The following is a 23,893-nucleotide window of genomic DNA, read 5'->3' on the forward strand; positions in this document are numbered from 1 at the left end:
CGCAGTCTTGAAAAGGCGCTCGGTGTTTCGTTGCGCAAGAAACTTCTTCATCGATAGCTCTGTCTGGTTGAGTTAACCTACACAAAGAGGCCAACTTAAGCGGGGCAGAGAATACAGTTGGAACATGTGACTTCTGAGCGATTCGTTTGAGATTGTGTGCCACCTTATGAATGTAGGAGATGACCACTTTCTTCTTCGTGTTACTTGGTCGCGCCTCAGGTGGTCGTACCAGTTTTTTGAGTAGACCTTCAGCTACTGAAATTTGCAAATGCATCGGATAGCCCGCTAGAGATAAGCGCTCAGATTGGAGCTGCACTGCTTCTATCATTAGATGGGCACATGACTTTGACACAGCATTTCTGAAACAAAAAGAAGCCACACTTCTTTTCACCAATTTGGAGTGAGCTGACTGAAAAGGCAGTAGCGGTTTACCGGCCCTAGGATCATACCGCCAACATACGTGCTCAGCACCAAAATTCAACAACAAATCAAGAAAGCGCAGTTTTCCATCAACCGGAAGTTCATGGGTAATATTTAAAGGATTGAAGCAATCCTGAGCCATATGAAGAATGTCAGCAACATCTGATTCAAGTGAGGCGCAGTTAGACTGAAATAAAATCAAGTAGTCGTCTACAAATCTAAAAACTTTTTTAACAGAACTCTGTTCAATCCTTCTGGACAGGTCGTTGTCAACGTTTGCTAAAAATAAATCACTTAAGGGGGGACCCTGCTTCGGAGACATATTTCTTTGTTTTTGAGTAAATCTTTTTGAAACTTTCGCAGCTTGTGTATTTTTCTGTCCTGATTTCAAATATGCAATTATTTTTCTAGTACACTATGCTGTTTTCAAAATATAATATATTTCATGTATATTGTTGGGAGCAAGATTTATTTATAAATTGTGAGAGTTATAAAGCAAATCAGCATATCACAATAAGCTGGAATGAATACTGTATGAAATAAAACAAGAATGGATGTTCTAGGCTTATTTGAACAAAAGTTATGGTACGTTGGACACTTGGCAAGTGAGCAATGTCGAGCTCGGTCAAACTGGGATCAAACTGGGAATGTTCAACATACCATAACCTTTGTTCAAATGGGCCTAGAACATCCATTCTTGTTTTATTGCATACAGTATTCATTCCAGGTTATTGTGATATGCTGATTTGCTTGATAACTCTCACAGTTTAGAAATAAAGCCTGCTCCTAACAATACAAAAACTATTTGATAGTTTCAAAACTACTTATTGTATTAAAACAATAATTGTATGTTTGAAATCAGCACAGAAAAATACATAAGCTGTGAAAGTTTCATAATGATATGCTCAAAAACAAGAAACATGTTTCAGAAGCAGGGTCTCCCCTTAACACTGGTGCTATGGCCGACCCAATACACACGCCTTGCTTTTGCAAGTACGCTTGTCCATCCCAAATTACATAAGTAGACTTTAAATACAAAGATAAAAGTTCTAAAAATCCGCTAACATGGATGCCAGTGTCATTTTGGAAAGGAATGCTTCCATATTTGTCAATAGCTGCCTCAACGCTACGCATTAAACCGGCCTGTGGAAGTGAATAGTATAAGTCTTTCACGTCAATTGAAAAAGCACTGATGTTTCTTAAAGCCTGGTCTTCCAAAAACGCGACAACCTCATCAGAGTTCTTGAGGGCAAAAGGGTCATTACGAGGCAGCTTGTTTAAGCTTTCTTTTAAAAACAATGAGACTGCCTTTTGCCAAGACTCACTTTCCGAAATGATGACCCTTAATGGCCAGTCAATTTTGTGCGTTTTAGCACTGAAGAACACACTCAGGTGGTCCCTTTTGCTACTACTGATAGCTTTTGCCAAACCAGTAAGGTTCATAGCATTGCACAACTTTTTCGCTTGCATTCGCAACTTTTTCAGTGACACATCGTCATGGCCATCAAAAACAGCCAAAAGGGCCTTATTGGCCTTTTCTTTGAAGGACCTATGCGTTAGCACACAAAAACCGCCTTCTTTGTCTGCGGCGAGTACACACAGGGATCTATCGACCAATAATGAGGCAACATTTCTTACATTTAGAACAGATTTCATGCCGCTACAACGATTCAGGACAGCCACGCCTTCGGCAACACAACGTTCTTTTTCACTATCGGGAGCCTGCTGAGCAATGTCACGTACCATAGCAAGAAGTTCCGGTGGGGATTTCTTTGGTTGCACCGCAAACTTGGGTCCCAGCGAGAGAACTTGCTCGACTTTGGACGGTAATTCCACGTCAGACATTGTGTGCACTTTGCCAGGAATTGCTCCCTGGTGCTGCTTGCCTTCCTGCAAACTCCTCAGCTGAATGAGCTGGTGCCCCCAGATGAATTCAGTCGTCTGGTCGGCAAGACGAAGGTAATCTGCGAGCTGTCTCATGGCGGTTGACGGACTCGTTGACTGGTGAACGTGCGCACTGAGGTAGATCCTGTAGAAGCGGGCCTGCCGGCGCCATTCACTCCGAAGGATTTTCATTACCCGAAGGCCGTGGCTGAAGGAAGGCACAAAGCCACCGAACAGCTGTAGAACTTCTGGTGGAAGCCTTCTGATGCGGATATAGTAGGAGAGTGATCTTGCCCGACATGCCGCAATGGCGATTTGGCTGATGATGACAGAAGGGGGAGGGAACCACTTAAAAGGGCCCGATGTACAAGAAATGAAATTTGCAATAGAGTGAACTTGGGCGTGTTGGTTAAGCATGATGAACCACACAGCGCGAGTAAACAACGGGGACACAGGAAGGGAACACACACAGCGCTGACTTACAACAAAGTTTATTGAAGCAACATTTCACATATATACAGGGGATCAGCCAACCACTGCGCATGTCATAGCAGATAACTTCCTAATAGGGGTGTGCGAATATCAAAATTTTCGAATACGAATCGAATACGAATATCCACCTTCGAATATCGAATCGAATATCGAATATCAAAGGAAAAATGCCTCCAGAGTAGCAATATTTTATTTAACATGTAGCTATCTGAAAAAAAAGCATTAACAGCCTGACTGGCAACACAACATACACTGCTATCTCCGGAACACAATGTCCAAGCTAGCACAATGCACATCACAACACAAGCAAATATCACGGCACAATGAAAGTAATGACTAGATGTTATCATGAAGAAATATGAGTTGCTCCACATAATCAGGCAGCAGGCGCTCCCTTATAACAGAGACAACCCCCGCCCCACCTCCCCGCCACTGAAAAGGCACGCTCGCTTGGAACAGAAGTGGCTGGTATAGGGAGGTACACGGGGCAAAGCTTTGCAAGTCTGGGGTATCTGAAGGTGCCTACAGTCCGCCACCAGTCACGTGGGTCACTGTCTTTCTTCAGAAGTGGTCCCGCATAGTGAACGAGTGGTAGTGCGGCACGTTACGGCCGCATAATATTCAAAATGTACGGTTACATGATCGCGCACAGCGCTGCACGTCGGAGATGCACCAGCAATAAATCATACGTATTGGGGCGCTCGTCGCAGGGAGATATCGTGCCTCCGTGTACTTACGCTGTTTATCGCTCCTCTCGGCAACGTTTTTAGCTTTACGAACGCAGCAGAAATGTGGAAGACGAGTTATTTTATGCATGATAATCGAATCGCATATTCGAATTTTTCGATTATTCGAAGTTATCGAATATTCGAAACTTTTCGAATACACGATTTTCGAATCGAATACGAATATTTTGAATGTAATATTCGACGAATATTCGAAACTTTCGAATATTCGCACACCCCTACTTCCTAATCAACTTGGAAAAGCCGAACGGAGAAATTGCAATTCTTTATCTGATAAAAATATCGACGGCGAACTAACACGTTTGTCATCCAACCTTTGAATCATCTCTGCTTCAATTATTTCACGGACATATTTATTTCTATGTTTACAAACCACGTCAGCTTCCTGAAAGACTGGTTTGCACGTGCAGTCATTGCAGTGCAGAGCGAGAAGGCCTCCCTGTCCTTTCGTGACATTGCTGGCATGCTCACGGAACCTTTCATTGATACATCGGCCCGTTTGGCCGATGTAATGTTTACCACAACTTAGCGGTATAGAATAAACTACGCCTACTGCGCAGTCTTGAAAAGGCGCTCGGTGTTTCGTTGCGCAAGAAACTTCTTCATCGATAGCTCTGTCTGGTTGAGTTAACCTACACAAAGAGGCCAACTTAAGCGGGGCAGAGAATACAGTTGGAACATGTGACTTCTGAGCGATTCGTTTGAGATTGTGTGCCACCTTATGAATGTAGGGGATGACCACTTTCTTCTTCGTGTTACTTGGTCGCGCCTCAGGTGGTCGTGCCAGTTTTTTGAGTAGACCTTCAGCTACTGAAATTTGCAAATGCATCGGATAGCCCGCTAGAGATAAGCGCTCAGATTGGAGCTGCACTGCTTCTATCATTAGATGGGCAGATCCGAGAGACGGGGGGGGCGACTGGGCGATCCCTGCCCCCCCAGGCCACTAACTAGCCCCTTCCCGTTCACCCGATCGACAGCAATTTTTCGGCACCTGAAATTTTTTAGGGCGCTGCAGCGACCTTCGCTGTCTGCGGCGAGAAATGCACTCATCAACCTTTGCGCTGTGCGTGAAACTGGCTACCTTAAATTCCCACCTTTTTGGAAGCGAGCCAATCGCTTCCTACCCGCGCCCCATTCTGCACATTCAGACATGATAATTGTTTGAAGGATCACCTGCGTGAGCATGTCAACAATGTGAGAACGGAAGAAACGGGTTCACCAGTTATACACTGTAGCGTATGTGCCCCTGCGTTCCATCGCACCTGGCGCTGGTGAAGCAGCAGGGCACACATCCCTCGCTCTCTGTGATGACAGGTCATTAGCACAGGGAGACTCGAGCATCGAGTTCTCATCTTGCCCGTTTGCGTGGCTAATGCATGGCTTTCTAACTCTTCTATGCTAGGAAGAACATGGCGATAGACGCCAGCTGCGCCTGAGAGGGGCTCAGGAGAGGAGGCAGATGTCGCTTCTTAAGCGGGGACGCGGGGATCAAGTCGCAAAAAATAGCAAGAAAATTGATTTCTGAAAATCACATTTTCAGTTTCTGTAGCCCTTTTTCTATCTAATTCCAAAATATCTTCGCTGAAAAACGCGTAGTATTACTATTAGAAATTGTTGTGGCCGCTGAGGTGACGAAAATTATCGCGGAAATTGCGAAAAAGAACGCGTTTTCGACAAAATTATAGCTCCGCAACGGGGCGACCGGGCACCACTATCTATGGCTCGTCTGAAAGAGCATTTCTCTGTCTTCAAATTCCCTGCCTCAGTTGGCTCCTCCATTTAAAAACAAGCGCACAAAAAGCAAGTGTTTAAAGGTCATTTTGAGGCCCCCGATTGGCCGCAGCCGCCATGATGCTCTAGCTCGCCTGGCCATTGGTTCAGTGGTCGCTCCGGGTGTGCGTCGTCTGCCGCTTCCGCGTCGTGAGGCCACGGCTGTCGAAAGCACGCTACTTTGTGAAGCGTTCGCACTCGTTCCGTGTTCGCTGGCCGACGATAATTACGCACTAGCAGCTGCATCCGGAAGCTCAATCATCAGACCGCGACACACTCGTCCCGAACATATCACAGAAGCACATCACAGACCTGTATTGTGTTCACTCGTCGGACCCACTGCGCCCGCGGTTAGAAGTTTGGCCTGTCGGCATCTCAGACCTCGTGACTAAGACCACCACGGGATGAATTTTGTGCTCGTGATCGAGCATGGCTAATTTTGAAACATCGGGGCACCGCAGCAGCACACACCGCGACCGAGCTTACTGCTCGGAGTCGTGGCTAGGCCTAACTACGTTCACGGTGCTGACAAATCCGAACTTTGCGGGAGAGAACATCGTGCTAGCAGACATGCGAAAGCGAACAAGCCGCAATGTGCTTTGTTGCAAGCAACAAATCGCATCGCCCGCTGGCACCTCGGAATCGCATATCAGCATTTTACGCATCGGAAGCGCCGCAGACCCCACAGCCGAGCTCGTCGCACAGCGATCGCTTGAAGCACCGCAGCAATTCTGCGCTTCGGCGCCCCAAATTGCGAGGTCAAGCATATTGCACGCCAATGTTTCTTCGCCGCGGCTAGGCATATTGCACATCGCCACCGAATGCCGCCACCCAGCAAATTGGGCATCAACTTCCTGGACCCCGCAGCCGAGCACTTGGCGGGGAAATAAGCACGCAGTGGTGATGTAATTTAGGTGTGCTTCAAGCCGTGCATGGTATCGCAGCAAGCTTTTATGAATGTACTGAAATAACGAAAGCATCGCCAACTACCATTTCCACAACCGGGTGAACGATGAAGTGTATCAAGGCGGGGGTGACATATGAACTTGGCTAAAGGAGGGGACGAATGACGAATTTCTATCTGCCAAACTCACTTCATTAAGTACTAATCAGTAATTCTTGTGCCACCAATGTCTTGATCATAATTGCCACAGCACGCCTAAATTTGCATGTCCACAGACATGTAATATGAAAGTCTGGGCATGAAACCTGATAGGCTCACCCTTCAAAGAGCTGACAAAAATAGCCAATAAAAAAAAAGAAAAGCATGTTTTGCATTAAAAATTAAATATCAAGGACACAAGAAAGCCTCTGCTAGCAAAGACACTAAATATTGCAGCCCCACGGCATTTTGATTTACATGTAGTGGCTGTGCAACTTTAGTGCCTGTTTTCTCAGAAGTGTGTTTTGACCCAACTGTCATGCTTGCAGAAAGCATAGCAGGACTATAGTTTGATGGGTTTTCATGAGGTCTGTTGCATTGTATTTCCTAGTCAGTTGTCTACGCTGTGATATTCCTAGGTTTTTCAATTACTCTCTCGTTTTTTTACTCTTTAGCTAATTTGACATGACGATAAGGAATGCATTATGCGAACATGGATGTAATGTTCTGTGTAAAAAAAATCGGGGTAATAAAAAATTACACCATTAACCGCTAAAGGGGACCATGAGGCGATGCGAAGCCGGAGCACTTGCGCGATCGCGTTCCGTTGGCGTTTGTTGGACATGCTACCGACCTCGCGTCGTGAAACGCGAAGAGGAACGCTGCGCGCGTCTTGTCTTCCCTCTAGCCTGGCCGTTAATTCTCACAGGGCGAGTGGGGAACGCGTTTGACAGGCACGCGAGAGGGGGCAGCGTAGGAGATGAGAGGGGGGGGGGGGGAGGGGGCTTGCATGCACTGGCACTCATCGCGGCGTTGCGCAGGAGAAAATTTCGGCATGTCTATCCCGCGTTTCAGAGGAAGAGGGGGAGAGGGGAAGTGGAGAGGGGGAGTGTGGAGAGGGTATGCGCATGCGCAGTAAGGGTGGTCACACCACCACCACCACCACCACCACCGGATTGAACTCCACTATAAGATGCTTCACATCTAAAAGAAAAGAGGCCCAAGAACGGATCCTTGTGGGACGCCAAACTTGACAGAAGCTATATCTGAAGCATTGTAAAGAAAAAGTGCGCAAGCAGACAGGGACGGAAAGGGGTACACACACGAGCGCTCACTCACAACCATAGGTTGGCAAACTCACTCATGAGCCGACTCACTCAGACCCACTTAGACTCGGATCGAGCCGTGAGTCCGAGTCTGAGTGAGTCCGGGTGGGTAATATTTTGGTGAGTTTGTGTTGAAGCACAAGGCTTATAAGCGCACATAAAACGGGGACCGAAGAAATAAGAACTTGACAGGACAGCGCTTACTCACAACTGAAATTTTTATTGAACAGAATAACATTTAAAAACACAAGAGAACGAATTGCACATGCGTAGTCGAACAAGAGGCCTAACTGCCTTCAGGACCAGAAACAATGAACACAGCAAAGTGAGACAAACAATCTTCACTTATCAAGAAAGTCAAACTCCTTATCGTGTAACGTGATGGAAGGTTGACTAACACAGTCAGGGCCCCTTTTTCTAATATGAAATGCCTCCACTATTTCACGTGTTGCTTGATCTTTATGCCTAAACAGTATCTCGGTTTCATGCAAAACAGGATAACATCCGCATTTACGGCAATGCATTGCGAGATGCGAATGGGCTGAAGCTTTCAAGGAAGCGTTGTGTTCCATAAGACGTTCATTTACGCACCTACCAGATTGGCCAATGTATACCTTACCGCAAGAAATCGGAATCATATAAACAACTTCATATAAGCTGGGGTTACCAACCAAGAAGTGTCAAACCAATGCTAGACTACAGGTCCGGACACTCTAAATTAGTAAAAAGGGGCATCGTGAAAGCATGTTTCATGGCAGCATTGCAGAAATCGTGTGCGCATCTCGTAAGCGAATGTTTCAGAAGCCAAGAAGTGAAGTTCCAGGAATCTGGCTACCCCCAGCAGTTGATGAATTCAGTGTGCCACAACTTAAAGAAGTCAAGAAGGGGAAAAGGGGACGCACAGAGCAAGAAGCCGCTTCAAAAAACCGCAGGATGGCTTTCATTCCCTACGTGCACGGGCTGGCACATAACTTGAAGCATATAGGAAACAGATATAACGTGGATGTGAAGTTCACAGCGAGAAACAAGTTGGCACGCTTGTGCCCTAGGGTTAACAAACCGAAGGAGCTAGGTGGCTGTACCGTGAAGCATCGAAAACCGAACCAATATGTGGAGTGTAACATGAAAGTTGTTTATATGATTCCGATTTCTTGCGGTAAGGTATACATTGGCCAATCTGGTAGGTGCGTAAATGAACGTCTTATGGAACACAACGCTTCCTTGAAAGCTTCAGCCCATTCGCATCTCGCAATGCATTGCCGTAAATGCGGATGTTATCCTGTTTTGCATGAAACCGAGATACTGTTTAGGCATAAAGATCAAGCAACACGTGAAATAGTGGAGGCATTTCATATTAGAAAAAGGGGCCCTGACTGTGTTAGTCAACCTTCCATCACGTTACACGATAAGGAGTTTGACTTTCTTGATAAGTGAAGATTGTTTGTATCACTTTGCTGTGTTCATTGTTTCTGGTCCTGAAGGCAGTTAGGCCTCTTGTTCGACTACGCATGTGCAATTCGTTCTCTTGTGTTTTTAAATGTTATTCTGTTCAATAAAAAATTTCAGTTGTGAGTAAGCGCTGTCCTGTCAAGTTCTTATTTCTTCGGTCCCCGTTTTATGTGCGCTTATAAGCCTTGTGCTTCAACATGAATGTTCACCAACTAGCCCAACTCACCGTCTTGGTGAGTTTGAGTCTGAATGAGTCCTGTTCTGGAAAATTTTAGTGAGTCTGAGTCCAAGTGAGCCCTAAGTGCAAAATATATTTTTTGAGTGAGCTCCACCTTTTTTTGCCAACCTATGGTCCTATCTACTCATCTTCGGCACTATGATCAGCCTTATATCGGCTGACATTTATACTCAAGTCTACACACACATACTTAACACACTAGCGTTCATGCGCCACTTCAATGTTTATTTATCAGGCATACGAGTTAGGGGAGAACACTTTCACGGGAAGTTCTTGCTAAAAATATCTCGTGTGAGTCGCGTATTTCATAAAAATGTCCTTACTGGATTGAAACCACAGATAACTCGTATTTGAAAGTACAAGATCGAAAGGAGTATCTTAGAGCACCGATTTTTTTAGATACTGGCGTTAAAGAGCATTGACACCATGATCAAAAAAGGTAATTTTATGCTAACAGACTCATGAGTCGACTCACTCAGGCTTACTCGTGCAAGCTGTGAGTTTTGAGTCTGAGTGAGTCTGGCTGAGTGATATAATGGTGAGTTTGAGTCTGAGTGAGTCCGGTTAAGAACAATTTTAGTGAGGCTGAATTCGAGTGAGTCTGGTTGAGCAAACTTTTGGTGTGTCTGAGTCTGGGTAAGCTGTTGTTTCCATGTATATACGGTCGCCAACCATTTATTTGGACTTAGCGGGAACCGCCAAAAAGTCTGAATGAAAGTTTGGAAAAAGGATTCACCAGAAAAAAACCACCTTTATTCACCCAGTGGCCAGAAAAAAAAAACGCCAGGCCTGCGCGGAAAGCGCAGCACAGTCACAACGAAAGCTGGAAGAGCGGCATTTCTAGAGCCTGTTATAAACTCTCTTGTGGCTACTAATACAACTACACTAGCAATGTACCCACTACACCACAAATCATAATTTTTGTGAAGTTGGGAAGCACCCACCACGACATTACTTCATTCTGCGGTGAAGCGAGGTACCATCTGTAAGGTATTTTGTGCAGTTTCTTGATGCGACGGCTGATGACGATGAAGAGTTATGACTGAGCATTTTGTAATGGGTTGGAAGCTTTAAATGACCCACTAGTTACGTAATTTGCATTGTGTGATGCCCGGTCGTTATTTCACTCTCCCACGATGCTTTATAACATACGCTAACGTGAGAAAGAGATAGAGAGAGGGAATTAACTTTATTGAGACCCTGAGGAATTGGATCATGGGAGTCTTACGGGCTTCCTTGGCAACCAATAGAAGTGCACTTGCGAGGAACCCACTACGCTATAAATCATAATTTTTGTGAAGTAAGGAAGCAGTCACTACGCAATTTTTCTTCATTGTGCGCAGAACCATGGTACCTGCTAAACATCTGTAAGGCATTATGTGCACTTTGTTGATGCTGTGGCTAATGACAATGAAGAAATATGGCAGAGCCCTCTGTAATGGGTTGGAAGCATTAAACAACTCACTCGTTGCGCAATTCGCATTGTGTGATGCCTGGTTACAGATTTCGCGTTCTGTGACACTTGGTAGTTATTTTACTCTTCTACCACGCTACATTACATATGTTAATGTGGTTCCTTCCCGTCATGAAGCCCGTATAGGGTCTTTTTGCAAAGCAGTTTCAAGCACCAGCATCGCTCTGAGGTAGGACACTGGGCTCCTACGCAGAGGGCCCAGGTTCAAATCTCGTTCCATCCTGGAAATTTTTTCCTATTTCGTTTTTTTTTTTCTTATTTCGAGCGATAGTGGTTACGGACACCGGCGGCGGTGGCAGACTACTATAGCGCCAAAAACGGCCCTTGTTGTGATCTCACAGGGTGCGTACAGGTCCTTGAAATCCTTGAAAACCCTTGAATTTGAAAAATCCGTTTTCAAGGCCCTTGAAAGTCCTGGAATTTTTTCCGGTCCTTGAAAGTCCTTGAATTTCTTGAGCAATGCGACCTCCGTAATGGAGTAGATTGGCTCCGACCTGACAAACTCCCCTTTTCGGAAACAGTAATTCAGCGCGAGTGCAGCGCTTTGCAGAACTGCTTGAGAAAAAGACAAAAAAAAACACCGCGTCAAACCGCGAGTCAACGAAGCGAACGACACGTACCAACCACTCTTCGGTGCTGGCCCCTTGCCAGCGTTTACACTGTCCCCTCTATCGCCACCCGTCGGGCTCGTCGGGCTGTCTTGTCAATGTTGCCAGCAGTTTAAGTTGTCTTGTCAATGTTGCCAGTAGTTTAATGCACATTCACTGTCGTTCATAGAGTTTCTTACACTGTCGTTGTACTACCATCGCACCCATAGGAACGGAAAATTAAAAAAAAAAAACTTCTACAGCGAGACACCAAAAGTACTAATTCTAATTACAGCATCTGACGCTTAATAATTGGCTTCGACGCTGTATTTTTATTTTTTAGCAGACATTAACAACACAGGCATAGCAGATTCTCGTTTAGCTGTTGGCAACATTGACACAATGCCAGTCTGTGTTTGTGCTGTGTGTGTCTACACTAGTCTCTACACTATGCTAGAGTGACCTAGAATAGGGGGAGTGTCCAAAGCGCCGCGCAAATACATGGGAGGAGCGAGGGCCTTTTGCGGTGAACTTCCGCGCCGCGGCGCTGCCGTGCCGGACCCGTGGGCTTTCTCCGCGGCGGAAGCCGCGCCAAAGCGGCGAGCGTCTGCTACGCGCGTGATATTTTGGCCGCTATTAGCTAAAATTGTGGAAATTTGGGCAAACTTTAATACTGCGTCACTGTAACATAATACTGCAGCGACACAGAGAACGCGTTTGTGTGTTTTTGAAATGGGGTTTTGTATATATCCTTGCAGCTGATTTGTCACCGCATTGGTCCACACTTCCGCGGCTGTTTGAGGAACGCATCCTGCGCACACTTCATCGTGAGAAAAGGCGCTTAGCTTACTTTCGTGTGGAATGACGAACGTAAACTTGCTGCAGGAGACAATAAACTGGAGATAACCAGGAGAACGTAGCACATATGCACGTAGTAACTAGCTCATGCATGCTAACGCGTTTGCACCCTTCATATCCTATCTTTTATTTCGTGCATTCGATTTGTTTTACAAGGCTGCCTCCGGCACTCTTCTGTTTCAAGCCATTTCATGCGAAGACGAATGTGTCAGTCGGCGTGGCCGCGCTATCAAAAGTAAAAAATTACTCGTGTAACTCGCGTCTCGTTCACTTCGTATGCACGAAAATTGACACGGAGGGGCACGAATGTACGTATGCCCAACCCGACCGATACATCACTTACATGACATGCTTGCCATTTGCGTAACGACTAACAATAATACTGAGGCAAAAACCAGTCAAAAAAAGACGCCGGACAAGGGGAAGAAGTGACACACACAACGACTTCCAGTCGTTGTGCGTGTCACTTCTTCCCCGTGTCCGGCGTCTTTTTTTTTTACTGGTTTCTGCCTCAGCGTCATGTACCAACTGACCCAGACCTCGACGTTATAACAATAATAATATGGTGTATGGCGGGCAAACCCGCTTTCAGCCAGAAATAATTCTGACGATGTGTGGTCTGACGATTTGTTTCCGTCAGGTTATAAAAAACGTGGTGGTCACCAATATCGATGTCAACATGTTAGACTTACCCATACATATTGAAGAGCGGACCGCATAGGTAAAATGTACGAGAAAAAATTAGAAAAAAAAAACATGGTCTCTTATGCATTCGCCTGAGATGACTCGAAAACGAAAGCCATCTTTTTCGTCAGTCGATGCATTGATCCTCCCTCGCCCCTCTCCGAAAGCTTTCTGCACATAGCGTGGTTTCGGACTGCGCACAGGATCGAAGGCATTGCAAGCTTTCTGCACCTCACCTGTTTTTACATTGCCTACATCGGGGGCCGATCACGGAGGCAATGGAAAGCGACCATGTCATGTGATGGCGTCATCATATTACGTCACGTTGAATGACGTCACAGTGACGTGGTAAGTTCGGTCGACGTCATCGCGTGATGATTTTGTGCATCACTCGTGTTAGCTACGCGGGACGCCGACGGTCAATTTTCGTGTTTGATGAGGCATCTAAGGCTTTAGCATTAAAAAAAGACAAACCAAAGAAAATGAAACGATAACAGTGCAACATCGTGTATGCCTCACTTCATGTTACGAGCGATCGCCCGAAAACAAACGTGATTCTCCGTTCAGAGCAGCTGATTGCATGCGTCTGCCGGACAAAAGAGGCTTGCTTTACCCCTCTGGTCATCTCTTTATATTTATTCAAGAGATGAGCAGACTCGCTATTTAAGTACTCCGGAGCTTCAGCACGAAATTGTGGCGGACGCTATATTGAGGTCATCAAGAAAAAGCGGGAAATTGCGGTCGCGTGCCCTGTTGGCGCGCACTCAACTGCCGCAGAAACAATCGTATTTTATGTAACTACTCGTCCACATCTTTTCGTAAAGTCTCTGAACCGGGTGAACGCTAACCTCCGAGTCCCGTGAAAACATCTGAAGTTGAGAATGAGCTGTTTGAAACTGTTTTCATTTCGTATGGTGAAGGCTTGAAGCAATGCACACATCTCGCGCGAACGTTTCATACTGACGTTCAGCGATCCAATGCAACATGCTATTATATATATATATATATATATATATATATATATATATATATATATATATATATATATATATATATATATATATATATTCTTACCGTATTTTCGTTCAGGCAGCTTGTACAGCAAGAATGGGGGCATTTGCAACTTTGTTTCATGATATCTGGATATTTGTAAAGCATTTTCTATATTACGCCTTTTATGCAAAAACTTGTGGAATAAGCTTAGTTTACCTTGCATTGTTTTTCTTTCAAATGTTCGCGCACGGTGTGCCTTGTTGTTAGCTACCTCAGAAATAAAAATAAGCCAACAGCATTGCGGTCGTATGGCCGTCTCTACTCTTTTTTACCTTTTTTTTTTGTTACCCTTGCGTCTTCCCGGTGTGCTCCGTACATAATAAAGAGCTTGTGGAGACTAATGAATTGTCAAATAAAGCGGTGTGCATATGGCTAGCAAACCAGTGGCGACTATGATATGACATATGTTCAGCAAATATGAGTAAAAAGCTTGTGAAGTCACTGCGCCCAAGTATTTCAGCTGACTGCGCGTGCAATTTACTTTTTTATTACTCTTAATTCGTGCATGCGTGATGCTATTGCCCGATTATTCGTGCGAATAGGGTTTCTTTTTTTCGTTCTTTGCTTGTGCGTGTCCGTTTTGCGCGTTTTTACACACGCACCAACGTTCTCGAACTCTGTGACCGGAACTAGGCGCCACGCTGATGCCGCTTGACACATGATTTTTTGGCATTCTGTTGTTGCCCCAGCACTAACACAACGCTTAAAGATGGGTAAGCTTCATTCCTGACCGCATTACTAAAGTTAAGTAGACTTCAAGTGCCCTGTGTGGAAACGCGGCGCAAAAAACTACAGCGCGTAGCAGACGCCCCTCGCTTTCCGCGCGCTTGCCGAGTGCGGAAAGCCCACGGGTCCGGCGCAGCAGCGGCGCGGCGCGGGAGTTCACAGCAAAAGGGCCACGCGGGAGCCGGCGCTTCGGACACTCCCCCTATTCTAGGTCACTCTAACTATGCTTCATCGCATCGTGCATGGCGCTTTGTGTGTGATATCTGGTTTCAAGCATAGAGTTTCCTAAAATGACCTAGAGGGAACTCTGGCGCTGCGGTCGTTCAGCCACCATGGGAAGATGGGTAGTACACGGATTTGCCTAGTCTTCGTGCTTGTGGGCTTCGAATGCACTTGTGGCTTTGTTTATTGCTATGTTTTGGTTTTCTTTCGGATAAAAGAATGGATCGTTGTGAACTTTGTGACCAGATTTGAATCGGTGAGCCTAAAGAAGTTAAAGTGGTGTAGTGAAACTGCTGATTTTTGCTGAACTTCATTTTGCGACAAAGCGATGCAGGCGACGCGGAGCCAAACGGAGCCGAAAGAACGAAGTTTAGACAAATCCGTGTACTACCCATGATTCCCATGCTGGCTGAAGCGCGATGCATTGCAGCTCCCATAGACACTAGCGCCAGAGTTCCCTCTAGTAAGTATTGTAGGAAACTCTATGGTTTGTGGTGCACGTGCGTTGTGTTGTGATGAACGCTCGCGTAGAACGGGAGTTTCATGGTCAGCTTCCATCTTTTAATGTGAGCGGCATCAATTGTGAAACTCTGGAATTATGCCGGGAAAGTGCAAGTTTCAAAGCGGGTGGCTTAACCACGACTGCTATAACAAATGGATTTCGCCGGACCCGACAAACCCTCACCGAGCCTCGTGTAAACGATGCCGGAAAACTTTGGACATTGCGACGATGGGTGAGTGGGCTCTGAAGAGCCATATGAAGAGTGCCAAGCACAGAACTACCTTGTCCCGAGGACAGAACAGTGCGCTAGTGCAAGTGAAGGACCCACCCGCGCTGTGTCATCGCAGGCTATGAATTTAGATCGTGCTTGTCAGACCCATGACACAGACGCTGAAATTTTGTGGACCTTGAAGGTGGTCACTAGCTATTATTCTTACAGGTCTTCCTCACAAGCTGCCCATCTCTTTAGGCGCGTGTTCCCTGATAGCGATCTTGCGAAAGGTTTTTCCTGTGGAGAGAAAAAATGCTCATATATAGCGTGCCACGGGCTTAGACCTTTTTTTCAATCAGCTTTGCAGAGGGAGGTTGAAAACTCAGACTGCTACGTCGTCCTTTTTGATGAATCTGCTATTGAATGTATGCACCAGAAACAAATGGATGTACACGTGAGATACTGGAACTCCTCGCACAACGTGACAACAAAATATCTCACATCTATCTTCATGGGGCATACGACTGCTGACGACATCCAGGAAAGGTTGTTGAAGGCCCTTGAACCTTTACCAATAAGATTGTCCAAATTTCTATGGATGGGCCCAATGTTAACTTGAAATTATTCAGGTCCCTGCAAGCAGACTTGCATGAAAACTACCAAGTGCAGTGTCTTGATGTCGGCACATGTGGCCTGCACGTAGTCCACAATGCCTATAAGGCAGGTATCGTGGCCAGTACATGGGGACTTGATGTCCTACTGTCAAGTCTGAGCATGCTCTTTGACAACTCCCCGGCACGAAGAGAAGATTTTACAGCCATAACTGGGCAGAGCACATTTCTACTGAAGTATGTAGCGCATCGCTGGGTGGAGAACGTCAGGGTAATAGAAAGGGCCCTGCTTCTCTGAAGCGACATGAAAAAATGCATAGAAGCAGCAAGGAACAAGAATGTCACCCTACCAAAGTGCGCTTCTTTTGAGAACTTGTGTCTGTTCTTCCATGACCCTCTTGTGTTGGCAAAGCTGAACTTTGCCCTAATTGTTGCTTCAGCTGTCAGATCCTTCTTGGTTGAATACCAAGTAGACAAACCTATGGTTTTCTTTTTGGCAAGAGACCTCGAGACGGTTGTAAGAAAGCTGCTCATGAAGTTCATGAAATGCTCAATTTTGTCTGCAACGGGGATCAGTGGCCTTTTGAGGCTAGACATTGAAGATGTGAGCAAACATGTTTCGCTGGAAAAAGTGGACATCGGCCACACATGCCAGCAGATTATAAAAGACTGCAAAGCAAGTGCAAAAGATGTGTTCCAGTTCAAAATGGAATGCAAGAAGTTTCTGATAGCCATGACAAAAAAAATTCTCGACAAAAGCCCTTTGAAGTTGACCCTTGTCAGAGGCCTGTCCTGCCTGGACCCACGGCTTATGTGCTGCAAGCCAGATGAATGTCTCTCAAGCCTAAGGAAAGTGGTTGATGCTCTCACTGCAGCTCACAGATTTGACGAAAAGCAACGAGACTCTGTTTTAGCTGAATACACGAAGCTGTTGCAACAGGAAAAGAATCAGCTTCGACTCTTTCAGAAAGGCTCAAATAGGCTAGATGAATTTTTCCATGAGCTGATCGGCCTAAATTTCTCATATGGTGAGCTTTGGAATGTTGTCAAATTGCTACTTGTTCTCAGCCATGGCCAAGCAACAGTTGAGCGTGGGTTTAGCATAAACCGTCAAGTTGCTGTAGAGAACCTCACAGACTTGTCCTATGTGTCACAACGCATCATATGTGACGCTGTAGAGAAAGCTGGTGGTATTTTAAGTGTCCCCATTACGAAGGAACTACGGATATCAGTATCAGCAGCAAGGAATCGGTACAGTGCACACATTGAGGCTCAAAAGCAGGAGAAACTTGATGACGCTAGGCACTCAAAAAGGCGTCTGATCAATGATGAGATCGACAGCATGAAGAAAAGAAAAAAGGTACTGGAAGCTGTCGTAGCAGATTCGACTGGTTCAGCTGATCGCTATTCAGAAAAAGCAGAACAGTCAAATGATATTACCTTCGTAGTGAAGTCCAACAGCTTGCAGAGGACTGCAAAAACTAAAGCGGAAGAGCTGAAAAACATCATACAGCTAATACAAGAGAAGTCCCAGCAGCTGTTGTGAACCTGCTATAGTTTGTTGTGAACATTTGTATTTTGTTGTGACTGCAGAAGTGTTCCGAGCTGGAAATTAATGGTGCGCAATACAGAGCTTATACAAGTCCTTGCAGAAGTTGTGAACATTAGTCATAAACTTTGTTTCTCAATATTTTGAACCGGACAAGTGATCAAGCAGTGTTATAATGTAGTTGTGATGTACATTTTATGGGTAACTGAGTGCAATAATACATGTAGTACAAAACTGTCAGTAGCTGTTCTAGACTTTTCTGTGTGTGGTGTGAAGCTTTCAGTGTTGTGGACTTGACAAGTGATAACGGCTGGACATTTTAAATATATTTGTGGTATAACTTTGTTTATTATAATATGGTATAAGTGCAATAACACTGTGCTAAATGATTTGGAAATGCTTGGTCAACCAATCCAGCGAATACTGACGTAGTCTCTGCAGCTGTTACATGTTCATTGTGGGAACTTTATCATCTTGTACTTGAGAAGTGATCAGGATTATACATGTTTTACACAATTCCTACAGACATTAATTTAACGGAAGTGCAGCAAGACTAGGCCGAATGTTTTGGAGATGTTGGTAAACAAGCTTAGATAACACTGTTCAGGTCAGAGCGGCCGTTGTGTATTGTGAACTGTTCTTTTTACTCTTCTGGGCTTTCCAAGCAATGCAGCTTAGTCATTATTAACACCATTATAACATACATTTATTTATCTTTATATGAGTGAAATAATGCTACACTGGACGTTTTGAGTATGTCTGGTGAACTTGAAGATTATACTGGAAAAACCTCCACCTCTTTTACATTGTAAGCATCCATTGCATGTCGTGATCTTGAGAAGTTATCAGGACAAGGCATTTTTGTTGTTCTTGTGATACGCATTTATTTATTGTAAGTGCAATAAAATTTTTCATTTTGGAAATTTTCCAGTACAAAAATTGTAACTTTGCATGCCGCTTTGAGTCCTTGAAGAACTTGTGAGAGGTCCTGGAAAGTCCTTGAAAGTCCTTGAATTTTTCCTTTGGAAACCTGTACGAACCCTGTCTCATAACAGCTTTCGCTGTAAAACTTCTCATTGTGCGTCTGCACGTGCGACCAAGTCGGCATGTATTTCAGCCACTATTTGGCCATCGCTGTAGGTCAACGATAGCACTGTGGTGGCCTGCGCTAAATCTGAATTTGATGGCTGTAGTGTGGGCGGCGCCTTAGCATCGGAGTCGCTGTCCACCTGTGCTGGTTCGGCGACCCGACCCGATCGTTGTCCAACTCGGCAAAAACTCCCGAGCAACTTTGGATTGAGGACCGGCATCTGACACCTGGCAAATAATCGCTGCTTTTTTCGCCATCATCAGTGTCCTGTAGTTGCCACGTTTCTTCATTAGTACCGAGAACACAGATGAAGCGGGTGCATTGGAGCCATTTCAGCAGAATCGCGCCTGGCTTGGCTTGGCATTCAATGGATACCTGACTGGCTAAAGCAAAAAGGCAACCATTACATGTAGCCAACACACGTAGCCTTCGAGATCTACAATTTAATTTCTGCATGGCTTTTGACACTGGCACGACCTTCAGCCATAGCCAGTGCAACCTTTTGTGCTGGCAACCTAGTGGAATATTGTAAACATCACTGACAGTGTGTCATGGTGTTCGAAGGTGGACTTATCAGGCAGCCGGAGTCCGAAAAATTGAGCGGCGTGTGGGGCATCCGAATTTTCGGTCATGAGTTTACATTACTTCAATGGGACGAATGACTGTGCCGCGAAGGTGTCTGAATAAACGGTCGGTGACTGTATTTGGGTGTCGTCAAATGAAGTTCATTCTGTTTCGTTGTGTTATGGTGGCTGGTCGGCTCCCTTCTTCGTGGCCACAGGCCACGATAGCACAACAAGGTGTTTATACTTTCCTCAAAGGCTCTTTTTCACATTTCAGAGCCTTGGTGTGTGTGGTGGGTGATGTGGCTTGTTGTCTCATCCACACAGGTGAGCCTGTCTGAATATCGGCAGCGGATGCGAGACACTGCACGACCGCTAGCTGCAGTGCCGGCCATGGCACTGCCTGACATCAAGCGTGGTTCACTCAGCCAGCCTCACGACATCCCACCCGACTCCAGGGCTGTAGATGACGACGAGTCTTGGCCCCAGCGAGAGCGGCTGAGCCAGAGGCTGCGCCGAGAGTTTGGCTTGCTGGACGATGACTCCGACACAGAGAGGGGCACCACCCCATCAGGTGTGCACAGGTTTCCACTTTTATACAGCTGTTTTCCTCAATGACGGCTACTGTTATGTTAAAGGCACTCTAAAGGAAAATGTTAAGTTGACATTGATTGTTGAAATAGCATTACAAAAACCTCGTAGTGCTTGTTTTGTGCTAAGCAAAGGCTTATTTTGAATGAAAATCATGTTTTAGTGGTCTGCACAGCGTTAGCACACTTCAGATCACGTGCCTGGAAAGGCTTCTTGACGCAGCATTTGCCTTGCCCAAAGTTGCCTGCCTTTACTGCCCGGCAGTCGACGCTGTGGTTTCTGCTCTGACGGGCACATTACTAGGGGTGTGCGAATAGTGAAATTTCATCTCGAATCGAATAGTGGCCAAAAATATTGAATAGTATATGTACACGCAATGTCTACCACCAGTTAAGGCAAGACAAAGGAAAAAGTAGGGACGCTACGGCGTGCTTTATTACGTGCTTGTTTGGGAGGCTTTTTTTCTTTGTTTTTCAGCTTTTATGGGCGAGCAGGCATGTTGATAGAAGAGCCGCCATTCCAGTAAGCAGCGCCACTCCTGACCTCCTAACAGAGGGGGGTATGGTAGCTAGTCTTTCTTTTCCCCTACGGTCGCGTAACATGGCTCATCTGACAACTGTAATGTTGCGCTTTATCGCCATGGGTGCTCCGGGCCCAAAAGTCTTCGGGTGCCCGTTCACAGCAGCGTTTTAACTGCGCGCAGGAACGATGCAAGTTTTTGAAGTAGTGGTGCTGTGCAGCAATGGCAACTGCCCAGCGTGAACAAATTTTTACATGCAAAGCCAATTGCCGAGGGTTTTGCAGGCCAAAGCCTGGTCGTTTTATGGTGCTTGCGGCATATGCGACCGCACTACGCAAGAAGCCCGTGCCTTAGTTTCACGAGCCAAGTTGTGAAGGACTCGACAGTTTTCTCATGTGTTTTTCTACGTGTGGAAATAACATAATCTCCTTTGAGGTCAACATGCCGTCGCATTTGAACCAGGATGTCAATGAAATTTTAACAAACGGCGACGTTAGCATTAGTTTTAGCCACCCTACCCTAACCATGTTGTACCATTGGCCTTTGTCGCGTTTGAGATATTCGTCGTGTCGAATTATTCGAAACTTCGAATACTAGCTATTCGAAAGTCGAATCGAATTATTCGATTCGAATTTGTAACTCGAATATTCGCACACCCCTACACATACACAACATCACATGGACACGGCATTTTGTCGAAGTTTCCATTGGAGCGACTTCAGTTAAGAGCACAGGACGGCGTTCCCTAGTGCTCCAACAAAGCTGCGGTGTTGGAGGAGTTGTTGCGCAATCTATGCGTAGTGATGTGGTGTCACTGGCCTCCAGTTGATAGGACTCGCTGGATGGTAGTAGTTGGCCTGCCAAACTTGTCGCCGCTTCGGGTAAACCGCAGTGAGTTGTGCCTCTGGTGCCTGAGGGCAGGGTCAAATGTAGTTTGGTGGAGGTGCTGGGGCACTGACGGTTGTGCTGGTCGGGCATTGATTGTGGCCTTGCATCGCCGAGGTGCCTGTCCATTGTTGCCCATTCTCCAGCTGTAGCTCCCTCTGAGAATTGTGTTGCCTGGTGACTACAACGGGAATCAGGCTCGGACCTGGCCAAAAACTTTTTGTGAAAACTCTTTCTCCTGATTGTGTTGGCATTCTCAGTTTCGCTCTTTGATTGTACTCTATCTTCTGAGTGAGTTGTTTGTGGAGGATTGTTTTCCTGAGGTCCAGCCGCAGCAGATCCAGTGCATTCCTGATCCTCTGTCCCATCATTAGCTCGGATTGGCAACACCCGGTGACCTCGTGGGGCATCGATGGATAGTGCACACAGGTCCCCTGGGCCAGCTTTCTGTAGTTTTACTTTGATAGTTTTCACAACCCTCTCCACAGCACCATAGAAGCAGGGTGATAGGGCCGTACTGGCATCCTCTTCATGCCGTTCTTCTCCAAGAATGTCTTGTACACTTCACTCGCGAACGCGGGACCATTGTTCAATACCGCCATGTCTGGGAGGCCTTGATTCGTAAACATGACTCGCATGCACGCAATTGTACACTGTACTGAGGGTGATAAAACGGGAAAAACTACAATCCATTTAGAGAATGCATCAGTTGCAATAAAAATAGGAATTCCTTTTAGGTCCCACATGGATCTTTGACCAGGCTGTCTGGGAATGGCATCAGAGGCAATGGTCTCGATGACCTCTGTTGTTGTTGGCACTCTTGTACAGTGGCTATAATGTCACTGTCTAACACTGGTAACCATGCATGGGTGATGGCTTTCATTTTTGTGACCCTAGGGTGGCAGTAACTTGAGGACTTCCCCTTGAACACGGTTCTGGTGCACACTCAACTCATTGAGGTGGGACACAGATGGCCCCACCTCTGATGTTAAATCTTGGACATGACCAGACCATAAATTCTGTAGCACTCTTGACAACACCGGTCTCTTGCAGTGGCTTCTGCTACCACGTTTGATGAAAGAACAGGGGGATAGACACCTTCGAGCATAAATAGCTCCACAGGTGCCCCTGGAGAACACCCAGATGTTGACAAGGGGAGTCTACTCAACCCACCTGCATGAGCTATCAGGCCTCCAGGCCTATAGCTCAAGCTGTAGCTGTACCCTGCCGCCCAGCAAAGAAGCCTCGGCAAGCATGTTTCGGGCCTTCCTGCACCGAACAGGCCCTACAAGGGTCTGTGGTCGGTAGCCGCTTCAAATTTCCGTCCCCAGAGATGCTGCTTGAAAACAAGAAAAGCGCAAACCACAGGACAGACGGGACTAAGCGCTGCCGTCTCTGTCCTGTTGTCCTGTGGTTCGCACTGTTTCTTGTATTCTATGAACATGTACCAACTGGCCCAAATAATCACACTAGTGCAGTTCATAAAACGGCAGGAAGTGGAAGATGGAGGCTGCGATGAAAAAATCCGTAAACAGGAGGTGGGTGCTCTAGCTGACGTTTTGACAAGTGGACTTGTCTTCTTCAAGACAAGGAACTGCCTTGAAGAAGACAAGAAGCTCTCTTGAAGACAAGAAGTTCCAGCCTTGAAGAAGACAAGTCCACTTGTCAAAACATCCGCTCGAGCACCCACCCCCTGTTTACGGATTTAGTGCAGTTCACATTGCTTGAACTTAGTGACACCATTTACGAGAGCAAGTGCCTCTTTATCCACTTGACTGTAATTCTTCTCAGCGGCCGGGAGGCTTCTTGACGCAAAGGCCGCTCTTCTCTAGTAGTCACTCTCTGTGCTAGGACTTCCCCCAGGCCTTGAGCGAAAGAATCGGTGATCAACACCGTGGTATCACTGTGTATGCAAAGCCCACACATTCATGCAGGTACCTCACCTTGCCTCATTGCATCCCATAGGCCACAAATGCTTTGTGACGGCTTCCCTGTTCCAGTGCGCGCCAGTTTCATCTTCAAGCCCACCTCTTGCAAGTACTCTAGCACCTCGCAGATGTTTGTCCAAGGTTCCTTGTCACTATCGCCTATTGCCACAATGTCATCGAAGTAGATTGCGACATGATCAAGACCACCCCAGGAGGTTTTCTATTTCATGTTGAAATATTGCCAGGGTGGAAGCAACCCCGAATGGCAGTTTTGTGTATTGAAATAAGTCCTTGGGGGAATTGATAGTGGCAAACCCCTGTGGCTGTTCTTCCAGCTCGATTTGCTGGTAGCCGTCCTTTACATCTAGCTTTATGAACCTAACTCCTACCTGGAGCTTCGTGAACAATTCCTCTGTGTGTGGCACGGGATACATTTCCACAAGTCCTAAGGGATTTATAGTCAACTTGAAATTGCCGCATATGCGCAAGTGCCCATCTTGTTTTTTAGCACTAGAACAAGTCTTCAGTGGTTAGGGTGCCTTGATGCACATGCGCTCCGCTGAGGGTCAGGACAGCCGTGTCGTCTGCTGTGACGGCCGCCATTGCGCCTCCTACCGCAGCATGCAAAATGT

General features: G+C 46.1%; 1 protein-coding gene across 3 annotated transcripts in view; it reads left to right on the top strand.

Moving 5' to 3' along the window:
• Window positions 1–23,893, top strand: part of LOC119372459 (inactive histone-lysine N-methyltransferase 2E) — a 533,413-nt gene that overhangs the window by 452,932 nt on the left and 56,588 nt on the right. For all 3 annotated transcript variants that reach the window (XM_049419603.1, XM_049419602.1, XM_049419604.1), the window contains one exon: window positions 19,665–19,911. In XM_049419603.1, coding sequence (XP_049275560.1) covers window positions 19,665–19,911 — 247 coding nt within the window. The remainder of the gene's footprint in view (window positions 1–19,664; window positions 19,912–23,893) is intronic.

The sequence above is a fragment of the Rhipicephalus sanguineus genome, chromosome 10 (assembly GCF_013339695.2).
Source record: "Rhipicephalus sanguineus isolate Rsan-2018 chromosome 10, BIME_Rsan_1.4, whole genome shotgun sequence".
Classification (NCBI taxonomy): Eukaryota; Metazoa; Arthropoda; class Arachnida; order Ixodida; family Ixodidae; genus Rhipicephalus; species Rhipicephalus sanguineus.